General features: G+C 38.8%; 1 protein-coding gene across 1 annotated transcript in view; it reads right to left on the bottom strand.

Annotated features, from left to right (window-relative positions):
* Positions 1-8,295, bottom strand: part of LOC124157255 (neural cell adhesion molecule 2-like) — a 596,573-nt gene extending 588,278 nt beyond the window's left edge. The window contains exon 1 of the mRNA XM_046531827.1: positions 7,600-8,295. Within this exon, the coding sequence (XP_046387783.1) occupies positions 7,600-7,681 (82 nt within the window). The 5' untranslated portion in view covers positions 7,682-8,295. The remainder of the gene's footprint in view (positions 1-7,599) is intronic.
* Positions 8,296-14,844: the final 6,549 nt, after the last annotated feature.

Genomic DNA, 14,844 nt, shown 5'->3' with positions numbered 1-14,844 from the left:
AGGCAAATTGGTTGAGCTCGAATATAAAAATATCGCAGGGACAAAATAAAAAATTATAAAACATTAACATAATTTGGGGTAACTGAGCTGGCCCGCACTGTCAGGAAAGAGTGAAAGAGGGAGAGGGCGGCCGCCAGCACCCCCTCATAATTTCTCGAAATATAGTAAAGATCGTAATCCTTAAGGTAGCTCTACTCTCCAATGGAATTTTTGTTTCTCCATAACCAACTATGTTTAAAAAGTAATTGATACCATCAAGAGATCACGAAAAGTATTGAATTGCTTCCACAAAACAAAAGACCTTAAACCGCCCTCTGTACTTATGCATGTACATGAGCATTGTAAAATACACACTTTTCAGAACTAAATTTTTCAGGAATAAGCGTATTATTTCATAATCATCACCGGTCATTAATCCTAAGATTCATTTGACACAGTTCTCCACTCAGTCCTCCTATCAGCTAATTTTTCTCATTCACGTATTTCTTCTCTTTCATATCCTTCTTTACACGTTCCATTTAATTTGTTAGAGGTCTTCCATTTCCGTTCTTGCCATTTACTCGTCCCTCAACGAGTGCGTTCATCTGGACATCATGTCTCAAGATATTGCCTATATGGTTCCGCCTTCCCAATTATTTTTTCCGTAGTTTTGTACCCAATTAATTTCCGCCTTCTTATCAAGTATTCGTTGAAGCTTCTCTTCTTGGGACTTCCTCATTGCTAACTCGGTGAATGCATTTGATCTTCATTATTCTATTGCACCGCATTTCAAAGGTCTCTACCCTTTGATACTTCTACTGCTGTCATTTTCCATGTCTCACTTTCGTTGGAAAGTATTCTCCATACGTAAGTTTTCATAAACTGTTTCCTTAATTTTATATTAAAATTTCCAGCTGTGAGAATATATTTCAAGTGTATTTAATTTGCCATTTGGAATTCGTAGCGGATCAATATTCTTTTAGTTATTATTTCATTCTCCCTTTTGTGCAATGTGGAAAGCACCAAAATAGTCAGGTGAACCGTCCATCCTCCACGTTGAATTGCTTTCTCTTTATGCCTCATCTAAAAGAGAATGCCAATTTAAACGCCGGATTCCTCTCAATAATCCCGAGTAATCTTCCCCGCGTTAATCAACCTTCATAAATGACACAAATGGGCAAAGGCTTGGGCTCGTGACCTCATTTGAGGCACACTACTAGAAATTGGGTCCCTAATGAGACACAGATGGCCACCAAGATGAACTGGGTTCAGCGAGGATCAGTATGGAACGTAAAAAATCTATTGGTAAAAGTTGATACAGCACGGGAATCACTCTCTATCCACTCTTAATAATCTTGAAATGGACACTTTTAAGAAGTTCTGACCCGACATTGTTATATATTACGGCCAATAGATATGATTCTCGTTGTGCCCAGCTGGTTGATAAGCAAAAGAAATAGAGAATAACATTTGAAATGTAAAAGGGTCAAAATCTCATTTTCTCTCGAACTATATGGAGTCCAAAGCAGTGTTCACCATGAATGAAAACTTGTTCTTTCACGAGTCCGTGCAACTACTCAGTTTTCACGTGCCTTATAAATAATAAATTGCACTCCCAGAAGTGCAGACCGCGTGTGAAGTTTCTGTATGTTTGTGGATGCTAAATACAAACAGCTTCTGTGACCTAATTACTTTTGTGATAGAATAAATTTATGTACTCCTGGTGAGAACTCAACTCCACAAATGAAAATTAATTCATTTCAGCAAAATAAAATGAGTGTGTCAATTTCGTAGCACCTAAAAAAATGCACATGCTGAATAAATTTCATCCTCTGAAAACTCTTTAGTGTACAGGCAAGGGTAGAACGTGAAACTCAGCCGTTGTACCGTTGTTTGCTTTCTCTAGATATGCAACCAACAAACGCATGGGTTTGTAATCTTTTGGCCACCTCATTATCCCTATATTAAACGCATAAAATTTTCTGTTCACCAGTATATTTCCATGTTTTTATGCCCACCGATGAAAGTTAAATTTTCATTCATCTCCACACATACTGGCATTTCCGTCTTTAACAACTAAATACGTGCCCAATTAGGTACCAATGCAAATATAATTAAGGCTGATCAGAAAGTAATTGATTCATTACACCCGTTTCTTCTAACGTATTTTCTGCACACATGATGATACATGAATGTTGAAAAAAAGCTCAACATCACTTCACGTTAACGCCAACATTGCCTTGCTAATAGCAGTAATTCATCGATGTGTAAAGGAAAAAACGTATCACAGAATGCAAACGCCAATGATAGAAGATTAGGTCACAAAACGGAGAGTCCCGGGGTCAAATCCTGTTGAAGTCCGTGGCTACCCTCACATGGTAAATCGAAGTTAAGCGATTAGATTCTGCATAACTTTGTGCATAAATCGCAAGTGGCCATGGATATGGGACTGGCTCCCATATCTTACATTTGTAGAGGCAAATCACGGTGATTAATTACTTTGGGGCGAGCCACAAACATTAGTGTCACTACCTCAAAGTAAAAAAAAACTTGAAAAATTGGCAAGACATTTTTTTTGAAACAGCGTCACACTGTTTCATTTTTTCAAATAAAAATGAAATAGTGTGACACAGGCCTGAAATGGATTCTGAAACGCTCGTAAATTATAAAACCATGGACATGATATAACTTGTAGATTAAGCTCAGCATTCAAATAAATTTCTTTAGTGTCGCCCAAAAGATATGTCAGCGTAAATAGAAAACGCAAATTAGCTGTCAACGATTTTTTTCACTAGATCACCGTGTATCATGATGAGGCCAAAAAAGTTACCTTGTCTTCTTCCTAAGGTTTTCAACAGACCTCCTATGACATCCACGTTATTAACGCGATCTATACATTAGGTCTTCAACTCCTAAATGTATAGTATAGTATAATACGAATATATATATTTTGTATAGAGACGAACAAAAAAATTTTAATTAAATATAAAATATCATGGGGTGAATATAAAACAAATATGTGAACCAAGAGGCCTCCCCTCGTAATGTGGATATATTTACGCCCTTAACCCAGGTTATAAGTTATTCAAAAATAGCAGTAATCAACAGAAATATTGCATAAGTCTTATCCAAATATGTGGCGCCATGGTGGCCAACTCGGTCTAAATAAACGGAACTCAAGTCCAATTGGATGAGACGGCTTCGCATGGAGATGATCACGCAACCTCCTAGCGGTCGCCATGACTGACCTTCGTCACACAAAAGAAGTTGGAGCGCATGCTAAACGTAAAAATTCAAATCCATTGCACCAAAGGAGCACCAACTGAACATGTTATAAAGAGGGCTGAGACACAATTCATCAAATTGAAGTAAGATAGTTTTTCGAAATAAGATAACGGGCTCAATTTCTTAGAGGAAAATATAACCACTAAAAATGTGTGGCTGTGAACCTTGAAGCGCAGCATGTGAGCGGTTCAAGGGGCACGGGCAGCGGTCAAAAAGGTCAAACGGTTGAAAGAGCACAACTAACACGTCTTCCACATCACTCCTGGATTCAACTTCCCAGTCATCTTTTTTATTCTATGACCCATCTCTTTTCACATACCGCGTTACATTAAACGTGGCAAGGTATATTTTCCTCTGCAAGAATGTGCATTCGAGCACCTTTTATTCTCAACTTCGGCTCACCAATTCACACCATTTGCTCCATATAGGCAAATTATCACATTGAAATTCAAGGATTTCTTTTACGATCCAAAATGTGACTCCTTGGTTAAAACAACTGAAACTAGAAGAATCCAAAATTACCCGCCTCAGTGGCGGCGGGGTAAAGTCCTTGCCTGCTACGGAAGAGGCCGAGGGTTCGAGTCCCGCCTGGGTAGCTTGCCCCTGACCAGAGCATGGATGTCCATGTAAATTTAAAATTTTAGTTAAAAACCCCGTAGTAAAAGGTGCTGTTTTCATGGCAAAAGAATAAATAAATATAGTTCTTAGTGAAATTAAAAATACACAACCTTGGTAAATCTTCACTGGAAATTATTTATTGGTACTTATGCCAAAGTTCTTAATAATGTGCATCGGTCATTTAACAAATAAAAGTACTAGTTCATTTTCCCGCAAGCGATGTAATACCGCGCAAGAGTTAGCCACTGTATAAAACTGAGTCCTTCATCAAGCAAAGTAGCACCACGTTCATCTTCTACATTATCGCCAAATATCGTGCCCAGTACTGGCACTTCGGGGTGCACGCTGTCATCTATACATATCCTTGAGTGTGGGATGAATACCTACAAGATGGGGCTTAATTTTTAGTAAAAGAATGAGTGGTCCATCTGGAGAGAAAGATAGTTTACCAAACTATATGTCTCACTAAGGAAGCATCTCTAAGTCAGAAAAATGTACCGTAATATTTATCGGGTAAAAATTATTTTGACCAACCAATCAACCTGGAAAAGTAAAGCCAGTATGATATGATGCATATGAATTTGGTTAGCCGGAACAATCTCTAACGAGACCATGTTGAAATCGGCACTTTTTCCCCACTTGAGGGGTGAATACAGTATTTTCCGCTGAATACTGATCAAGAGGGTGTGGAAATGTGGTTGACGTACACACACAGACTCAACAAGACGGACGATAACAGAACGTAATCGAAATATCCACTTCCCAAGAAGTACCATGTAACCTGTCAGATACATTTTGGCAAATTCTTCGAAGATATCACGTCAGGTCAAAAAGGAAATCCGAGACCGGATACCACGCAGCGTGAAGTCAATGCCGAGAAAAAAAAACGCTTCCCTAAATATACTTAAACGACAGGGTAAGAAGAAGCCCTTGACATCCGGGAAACAGAAAAAAAGATATCCTCGATAAACCATGATGAAAAAGTGAAGTTGACACCTAATTTGCGGATAAATTTTATAGCAACGCACGACTTACCTTATTCGCAAAGATTGAGAAAAAATACGTAAGTGACAGAGATTACTCTTCGTATGACCGATACCTAGTAAGTGTCACGAGACTACTTGGAGAACTTAAGATAAAACGTTACCGGAATAGGAAACTGGCAAAGTTGACCTTCCACATTACAACCAAATAATGTGCCCAGTACAAACATACCGGTGTGCAAGCAGTTGTCTATACATATCCTTAGTTGCAGAATGAATAACTACATGTTGGAGCCTCATTTTCTTTTTGTAATAGATTGACAGGTACATGCTGTGAGTTGTTGAGAGAGCGGGATTCGCTATCTCTAGTAAGCAAAATCCGCAAGCTGAGTTCCTGCAAGTTCTTAACCTAAAGTACTGGAAAAATACGTATAACTAAAACTGGTAATGGAATTTATCCTCGGGAAAACAAATTTGGTGAAATTTTTCAGACAAATATAAATCCAATGCACGGCTTGCGTTCAATCAGACGATTCGTAGTGCACCAAACGAAAACGGTCGACTAATGAAAGATAATTGCCGAAGCACAGTTCCCCTATTATGAATGAAATGCCTTGCCGAGGTATTCAGTTAGATAGTGCAAGGAGGGAGGGGGATTGACAGACGGGCGAACTCAGTCCAACGAGAGGAGAGCGGGGTTGTCAAGCGGCATGCGAGGGCGCAGCGTACCTCCTCTGCGACATCTATCGCATCATGTCTGGGAAATAGCTGCGCACGGAGTTTAGCGTTACTGAACTACGAATGAATGCAGCGCCATTTCGTCGTGCATGAGCATTTCGAGAGAATTGGGTGGGTTTCTCACAATTTTGCACTCTGCCAATGTAAAAATTTCAGTTTACTTATTTTTTTATTTCACCACGAAAACGGCACAAAAGCTTTTACATTGGCTGTCATCAATAAATAAATAACATCTTAAATATAGCACGATAATTTAAAAAAAACTGAAAATAAAATTTTTAAACAAAATAAGAGGGATTGTGGGTTAGAGAGTGGTGAGTTGTTAAGGTGGTATTTTACGCAGGATTTGAAAATGGTGGATTCGTGACGAATTTTACTGAAAAAATATTGAAGTTTCACAGAAAAATGGCATTTAATATCGTACGTTGGAACAACTGAAAGTCTTGATCGGCAATTGGAGTATTATAAATCAACGCAATTCACGTATCAATATCAAGTTTTTTTTCTACGATCAATTTTGCTACATATTTTCACTTAGCTCAAACTTCAACTTCGAAAGGGAATTACTTAAAAATCTTGTGAGTTGGCTTTTTTATTTCAGTTCAGATATACATGTAATGGGATAACCTAAAATTCCATGAAGCACGTAAGCTAATTGTATTTCCGAGATATTGAAAGATAAGGTCTCCGATGCTGCGAACGAGTATGGCGACGGACGGCCCTCAGACACACCCCGCCCCCATATCCCGTGCTCGATTTGCGAATTAATAATCCCTCAAAAAAGTTGCTTGCCCACATTCTATCCATAGGCCAAGTTTCCGTCAGCTAATATACTAAAACCATTAAATAGTTCTTCGGGATTAACCATATCAAGTAAGCCAAATCGGTTAGCTGAGTTCCAGTAAGTGCTTAACCCAACATCCATTCCCCTAGGTTATCGCTACGCGTGATGCTGTACCTATCATGAGGCCTACCGCACTCATAGGAAATTAATAATACTAAATTCTCAACGATTAAAAAAAATTCCGGTCTTTAAAAACATGACGATGACGCACAAGGTTAAAAAAAACTACAAGTGGGTTAACAAAGGTGACAATCATTCGAAAATAATCGAAATAGGCGACAGAAAAATTTCGCTTCTAGTAATCGTCATAAAGAATCAAGAGGATTCTCAAAATATTAATTATCTTTTTATGAAATTTCTACACGCCCGAAATAAATCCTGTTTGACTGTAATGGAAATTATGAAGCCGTAGTATCAAAATTCCAGAAGAAACTACCTATTTATTACGGATTATTTTATCCATAAGCAGCTCCAAAAAGTACGCCAAACCTTTTCGAAAGCGCAGAAAACTTACTATCATCGCAAATTATTGAAAAGTTTCTTAAAGTCACTCGACATCCCTGGCGGATTACGCTCATAACTGGAAACCCGTAACTGCGCATATGAACACCGGATAGCGATTCCAGAGATGACCTTATTAGTAATTACGTAATACACCCCAGAGCACCGAAATATTTTCACGAAAGTATTGGTCGTGAGGGTAGAACGCGACGATCGATATTGAACAAGCGAAATCTCTAAAAGTACGCAAGCATATAACTAACACACTGGAATCTCTTAAAATACGTAACGAAAGAACAAAAACCCCGTGGGGTTGGGTTCAAATTTCGGCGGCGGATGAGATTTTTGACAGTCCCCCCGATAACAGTTTGGATATTGCGTGGAGCGCACTTCAAGTTCAGCAGTGACCGTCGGATGGGAATTTATTCAGTGGTATCCAAGTCACCTTTCGTTTAATGCCCATGCCTGGTTTTACTCCGTATATCATTCCTATCCCTTCATTAACGTCGTCAGTGACTATAATTGTCGGTCAACTACTTTAAATACCACCGCGTACCGTAAGACAATGGGGTCAGAGAAATACTTGAACATATGGAAAATACAATACGTCAACGGGGACGAAAATGTACTAACTTAGGTACTTTTGCATACCTGAGATGAGGCATGAAGCTAGCAGGGCGACGCAAAACAAATCCATTTTCTCCATCGCGACGATCGACTTTCCTTTCTTCATTTAAAACATATCCAGGAGACCCGGCACTTTTTATTCAAACCCTTGACGTTCTTTCGCAAAATGTGTGTCGTAATGCTATTGCACGATCGAACAGGAAAATATTATAACACTATTAAAGAAAGAAGAGGCCGACACTTTCCAAGATCACTTTTTTTCTCTCTAGAACCAAAAAAATCTTCAATTGCGTTTAAACTTGGCACCAACTATTGTTGAAGATCGGAAGAATTCCTTTCTGTGATTGATTTCCTGTGTTATATATCCAGCCGCGTCGCTGAAACAGTAAGCCACTCTTCAGCTGGAGACGGTTCACGAAGAACGAAAACGCTCTTTATGGGAAACTCCGCACTTTTTGAGGAACACTTTCCGGTCAAAACCCGTCGGGTCCTGCTACACAAGCGGGCTAAAGAAGAAGGGAGAACACGGCGCGATGAAGATGACTCCGAGAGAAATATTCCCACGGAAAAGGTATCAATTATTTCAATACTTTTTCCTCAGTTTTTTTTCTTTTCCTGACGTTCCACTGCGTGATGGAGAGGGTCGGACGGGAGACACGAGGGAGGAGTTTTCGTTGCTAGCAGCGACTGCAGGGCACTCTCCAATTCAACTCCCACGGCTCGGCGACGCAGCGCGGAACGATTCCGAGCGGGGAGACATCTGCAGGGCTGACGCCGCACTAGGCTCCGACGGGGGCGCGGGCTTCGAAGGGTACGTAAGCCCAGGCGAACTTTAAGTGCGACCCGGCCGGCGCGGCGGCGGCTTCCGAGTCCGTCTTCGGATTTCGGGAAGCAATGAGCACAGCTTTGACGGAATGCGGAAATAAGTAGGGTTCATCAGGGTACTTCTCTTTCAACTGGTATTGTTAATAATGAATGGCGAACGATAGATTTACCAGGAACATAGGATAGGAATAGTAGAGAGAAACTCGTCATTAGCAGCGAAATCATAGTCTCCTGACCTAGTGGCGAAGTGATGGGGGTGATAAATCCACCCTCACAGCTCAGATATATTTTTTTATAAAAATATTTTAATGCGTCAGATTTCGTCACTAATATTATGGGATGGCTCATAAACAAAACATCATACTATCAACAGAGCCAAAGCTCTTTAAACATTCTGTTGTTATTATTATAAAATATTTAAATAATTATCCATTTTACTTAACTGGATATGGCTTATGGCCTGGTATATGGATTAATAAAATATTCCTCAGAATGATGCAAAACTCACAATTTTCAACCATTTATCTAAAAATTTTCTAGGGAAGGGCCCCCGCTTACCCTGGCGCGTATTTCATACCTTCCAGATGCCAGTGTTAGTTGCTCCTAAATCCCCCTAACCTTAATGACTAGCTGCGTCCCTCTCCTGAACTAACGGGGTTAGTCATCAGAGGTCTAGGCTGGGTCTACAAGTCACGACATTTTAACCCCGCGCACTTAAAATGGGCTGGATTTTGGGATGGATTAAAGAAACGAGAATCCAACCGTGATCTACATCTACATACCACCCCGCAAGCCGCATAAAAGGCGTGTGGCGGGGAGTGTTAGGACACCAGCCATTTACAAATAAAATGTGATTGATATAACGAAATTACGGCCAGTATTTAAGTCCTTTATGGTTTAAGAAAAAACGAATTCCCATGCCTATCCGTTCGGCAAAATACCTCCCTAAATTAATCGCGTCAGTCGGTCCTGGAAATATAGTGGGGCTCTAATATAATGTCCTCCGTGCTACTCTTAAAGATATCTGTTCTTATATATATTCAGGATTTCGTGCTATCGAGGAAAAGCTACCATGCTTGGTCGGTTTACTACGGCAAACGAGCATTTTGAAGTATGTAGACGACGTACGACCCAAGTAAAGTACTCTCAAATGTTGGTACTCGAAGGTGATCAAAATATGCCACCCTGAGCGGCATTTAAAGAAAGAAACAGACTCAATGGGATCACTGAACACCTACTAACGCCTTCTACAATGGACTGGGTGCTATGCATCATGTGCCCCTCACAAACCAGTCAACCTTAAAATTAACTGATGATATGACTACTGCAACAGCTTGATCGAATTTTTGTCAAATAATGCATCATATCCGTTATTTTTTCGATTATTTTTTCATTGCAATCAAGGGAAAAATACCATATGTCTACATTTGAAAGCAGGTGCTGAGAACAGGATTCCAACACAAACAAACACTGTCACAATAGCCCGCATAAATTCGGAAATGAGTCTAATAATGTTTAAAATATACTGCATCTATATAACATGAAGCCCCTTAACGACCACTCATTCATTCATTCATTCATTCATTCACGTATACAAATGTTTGGGGTGAACGAGACGAGATACGGCAAAAAGTCTAATGAAGACCCCCTCTAAAATTGTCTGAAACCCCAGGAAAAATTATGAAAACACTAAATTTACAATTATTTATCCGTCTATTCAATTAAAAGTGAGTAAAGGGATTAGTTTAAAAAATGGCCACCAAATTCCAATGGCGGCGCGGCAGTCATACAAGCAAATAATCATAGCAACATATTTGTTTATGCAAACAAGAGGAGCTAAACTGGGAAAGAAGATAAAGGAAATGAAACGAAAAACTGATAAATATAAGGTAGGAAATTAAGAAAGTAATAATTGAAGTGTCTATTTCTTTGCGTCTTCTTTCCGCAAGAACAAACACCTGTTTAAATCAAAGCGCATTCAAATGAAAAGCGGAGAAATATAAGGTAAGAAATTAGTTGTTGTTTTTGGTATATTACATCGAGAGTGTGGTGATTATTAATTTCAAAGTTAACAAGTGCTCTAAATGCCATATTAGAAATATGATTCGTGCTGTTGACTATAGTTCGTATCTTGTTGGCGATACACGATTGTAGTAGAAAGACTTTTAAACAAGTCTTACATAATATAGGTTGGTAAAAATGATTTTATTATCGTGTTTTGTGATGGTGATAACTTTTTATTTTTGTTTACGTTCTTTTTTCCGTTAATTTCCTTTTTAATGTACAATGTTATCCGTGACCTGCAGGAGTGAATAGGCAGTGAATAATACAATATGGAAGATAAGTGCAAATAAAGGTATTTCTTATTCAATTATTTGTCTTGCGAAAATCACGTTTCCTTGAGTGACTAAGTTATTCAACTGTGAAAATTATCGAAATCTTGACATTCACAATGTCTTGTACACCAAAGGCTGTGATCCGTTACTCACCAGATTTATTGCGCATTGCGTTGGATATTAAAGCTGAGATATTTGTGTATCCCGATTCATTAAAACTTTAAATAGAGGTATTTCTGAAGTGAAATCATTCGCGATCACGATAAATAATATTTCGATAAAATTCGTTATACTAGCCCCAATTCATGCTAAGGCGCATTTGTTTCTAGATATTTATATTCAGTCCCAACGTAATTCGCTTACGAAGGGGAACAGCTGTTACATGTTAGTCGTATATCAAGAATTTGGTTGAGTTTTGTGGAAAATAATTAATAAACGTGTTTTTCATTGTAATTCGTTAAGTGGTTATGTTATGATATTACGTATGCATTGGGTGTTACATTGGAACGTGGTCCCAACGTTTTTTGTTTTTGAATTGAATAAGTTAGAGAAACTCATAGAAATTTATTTTACTTTTTTAGCCCCTTAGAAAAACGTTTCTCTTTATAAATATTTACATTCATATTGTAGCCTACGTACCATGCGCTCGTTTTACGTGAAAGTGGAAATATTGCTTATACCTAAGCTAGCCAGCTTAAAAGTAAACGATCCTTAAGTAACAAGTAGCAAACAAAAAGTGTAAGACCTCCCACAGTGAGCGTAACAGGCCGCAGGCCTTTTTCGGGGGGGCCTAGGGGGGGCAGAGCCCCCCCCAGCGAGCTAAGCGAGTTCTTATCATATAATTCCGATGAGAGCAATGAGACCGCTAGCGGCAGGATTGAAATATTAAAATACACACACATACACTGCCTGGGAAAATGCTACCCTGGAGTGGTAGTCGAATCACGGAACTTTGGCTTTCCATACCACAGCGTATGCCACAACGGTATCCAGACTCCCGAATTCGTAATAAAATTGTATTGACACTTATAGTAGTAGATGTTACATGCATCTTGAAAAGAAAATTTTAACATATGAGCAAATATAAAGGCATAATGAAGGATACGGTTTTTTCCCGGTGAATAGGGTGGTTTCCTATTATTTTTTTATGCCTTAATGGAAAGATTATTACTCCTGGAGAACGTATTTCACGCTTTTAGATTTTTAAATGACGATATCTATTTTTCACGATTAAATGAAAAGTGAAAATTTTCAAGCGCGCGAAAACGCGACGGGTAAGTGTGAATGCCGGGAAAAACTCCGTGTGACGTCGTTCTGGTTCCCGCTGCCGCAAGTGAGGTGACCTTGGGGCGAGGCTCTGAGCGCTGATACGACGCAGGATGCTAGCAGGTAGCAGAGTACCATGCTAGCTGGTAGCGCTTGGCTTAAATAAGGATTATTAATACCTTGTCAAACGAAGAAAACTTTATGACCTTAGGCAGTTTTAATAGGTGATTATTAAGACTTGTTTCCCTCAGCTCTGTTCCTCATTGGTAATCTCAGACGATGTAAAACTCCTATCTACTCGTATAGAAACTAGGTCCCTGTGACGTCACGTGGAGTGGAATCGCATGGGCGCCAATCTGGCCTTTTTCAAATGAGGATAAAATTGACCATTCCCATTCGCCTAAACCGGAATTTCTAAATCCAAATGATTTGTATATTATGAATACACTAATGGTGGGTAACGAATCGCAATCAATGCCTTTCGTTTTATTTGATGAAGGAAGCTACCCTATTACTTGTATGAATTATTCACCAGCATCTTCAGGCATCGTTAACCTTTAGTCATTGGAGTTCTGCATGCTGTAAGCAGACGTCTTGTTGGGAGACTTTACCAGAATCCTCGGACATTATTAGCCCTGAAGTTGTTGGGAAAGTCTCCCAACGAAACATCTGCCAACAACATCCAGACCCTAACACGGTTGAAAAGCCGAGAGGAAATCAGTACGGGACAATAGGACAATATTTAAATTTTAGATTTAGGAAAATGTTAAATGCAGTGTACTAAAGCTGGAAATTCAAAGATAATAGCATCACTATTTATCTGGTGGAACGCAATGAAATAAAAGACCGGTCCGCCGGGAATGTTGCGTGACTTTAGAATGTCTCCCTTGAAACGCACTGTGAACTTCACATCCGTCCCCTTCCAGGACAATGAGTTGGAAACGAGGAAAAAACTAGCCGTATAGATAAAATATGCAGAGCTTCTAGCAACGAAGAACGGTCTCCATAGCACCAAAGGTTTCCCCAAAAATTTACAACTCACTTTTGGTGACAGTCGTCTAGCTAAGCGCTCGCCGACAGCCAAACATCGCGAAACGGGTGGCAAACAGCTCAAGCTTCTATGTCGTCCTCTGTGCGAACCAGTTGCCGTGAGGTAATCATCGCAGTTATGGCCAAAGGATCCTGGATTTTTTTAGTAGAGTGATAGAAAAGCGTAAAAAAATAGCGGCAGTTCTAAAAGAGAAGAATTTCATGGATTTTTGCTGATTTAACTTGAAAGACATGCTCAGAAAAATGAAAAAGGAACATCCATAATTTTTATTTGAAAGAAAAGCAAAAACCTATCACTTTCTAATTCAGAAATGCCATTTTCAAGGATGCAAACTATTCGGAGCGTAGTCTATGTACTTATTTTCTAAGAGAAGTTCAGAATTATTTCCTTGAAAAAGAGCTAAGCACAAATCCGTGAAAAAGGCCTTACTAGCACGTCCTACTACTTTTTTTTAGTAGTTTACGAATGTAAATTACATTGTTCAAGGAGTATTGATATCACTGCGAGCCGAGTTTTAACCCATAACCTGAGTAAATAAGTAAAATGTGATATTTAAGATTAAATGGGAATGCGATCCAGGGAGCAAATTCACTCGAAGAAACTTAAATGTATTTATCACTAAAAACTTGATATAGTTTATAAAGTGTCCTAAAAAAGAGTTACTGATAAATGTCAACTAACCCCAAGAAATTCTCGACTCTTGCGAACATTTTAATTAAAATTTCAACGCCAATGCTAATTATTTATTTCTAAGCTTAAGCTTAGCCTCTCCGACCTCTAGAATAAAATTTTGGCATAGTACCTGAGTAATTTGATTTATGGTTTGTGTGGCAGTGCGGGTAATTTGATTTATGGTTTGAATAAGATTTGCACTTAATGTTACTCTGCGATAACGAACCGTGCGTGACGGAATTTCTAAGAGCGAAAATATATCTGTCATGAGTCTCAGGAAAACGTGTATTCGAGTGCAGATATCACGATACTTGCGAATTGAGTTGAAGGGAAAAATAAAATGATTGAAGGGGCCCTTATCGCACTGGACTCTCCACTATTTTAGAGAAAAGGACTGAAAAGCAGTGACAGCAAGCAAATAAAAAGTGACCGGATCAAAATAAGATTTTTGGGGAAAATATGGCAGGGATGGCGAGATATTCACTCCAGTTACGGGTCCCTGAATTGAAGTTCTGCGTCACGTAACGTAAAGAAAAGCCAACGAGTCTCTCACGAATGTCACTAAAAATATATCTCTCTTACACAATTTGATATTGGGGGTTTCTTTATCTCTAGGGGCGAAATAGTACTTTCTGAGGAGGCTAATAAATAACTGAGATAATTAATAAAACTAATAAGTGTTCGGAGACAATCAGCTCAGAAAAATGTATAAATGACTCCTCCGAACGCTATAAAACTATGAAATTTCTGAAAAGTAATTAGGCTTGTGAAGTCTTGCGCAAAAACATTCACAATATTTTAGTGGCATTTTATTTTGCGAAAACGAAGATTTAAATACGTGAATAAGGTTTTAAAAATTCCCAATCAAAATTACAATGGCGTTATCTCAAATCCCGAGAAATGAGTCACCACCCATTTCTCGATCGATGGTTACTCTATACAATACTTTAATGGTACGAATGAACGAATGGATGTTTATTACTACTGTGGGGTAACCCGAAAGAGCAAGGAATAGAAATAAAGCACCATATTCTTCCCGTAAACAATCATATATCGTCATAACAAAATATTTACTATTAGTAACATAAAATATAGTTTAGGTGTTAAAGCATTCATAAT

This window comes from Ischnura elegans, chromosome 4, assembly GCF_921293095.1.
Source record: "Ischnura elegans chromosome 4, ioIscEleg1.1, whole genome shotgun sequence".
NCBI classification, from domain to species: Eukaryota; Metazoa; Arthropoda; class Insecta; order Odonata; family Coenagrionidae; genus Ischnura; species Ischnura elegans.
The sequence above is the reverse complement of the archived record's forward strand: the minus strand, read 5'-3'. Positions and strand labels throughout refer to the sequence as shown.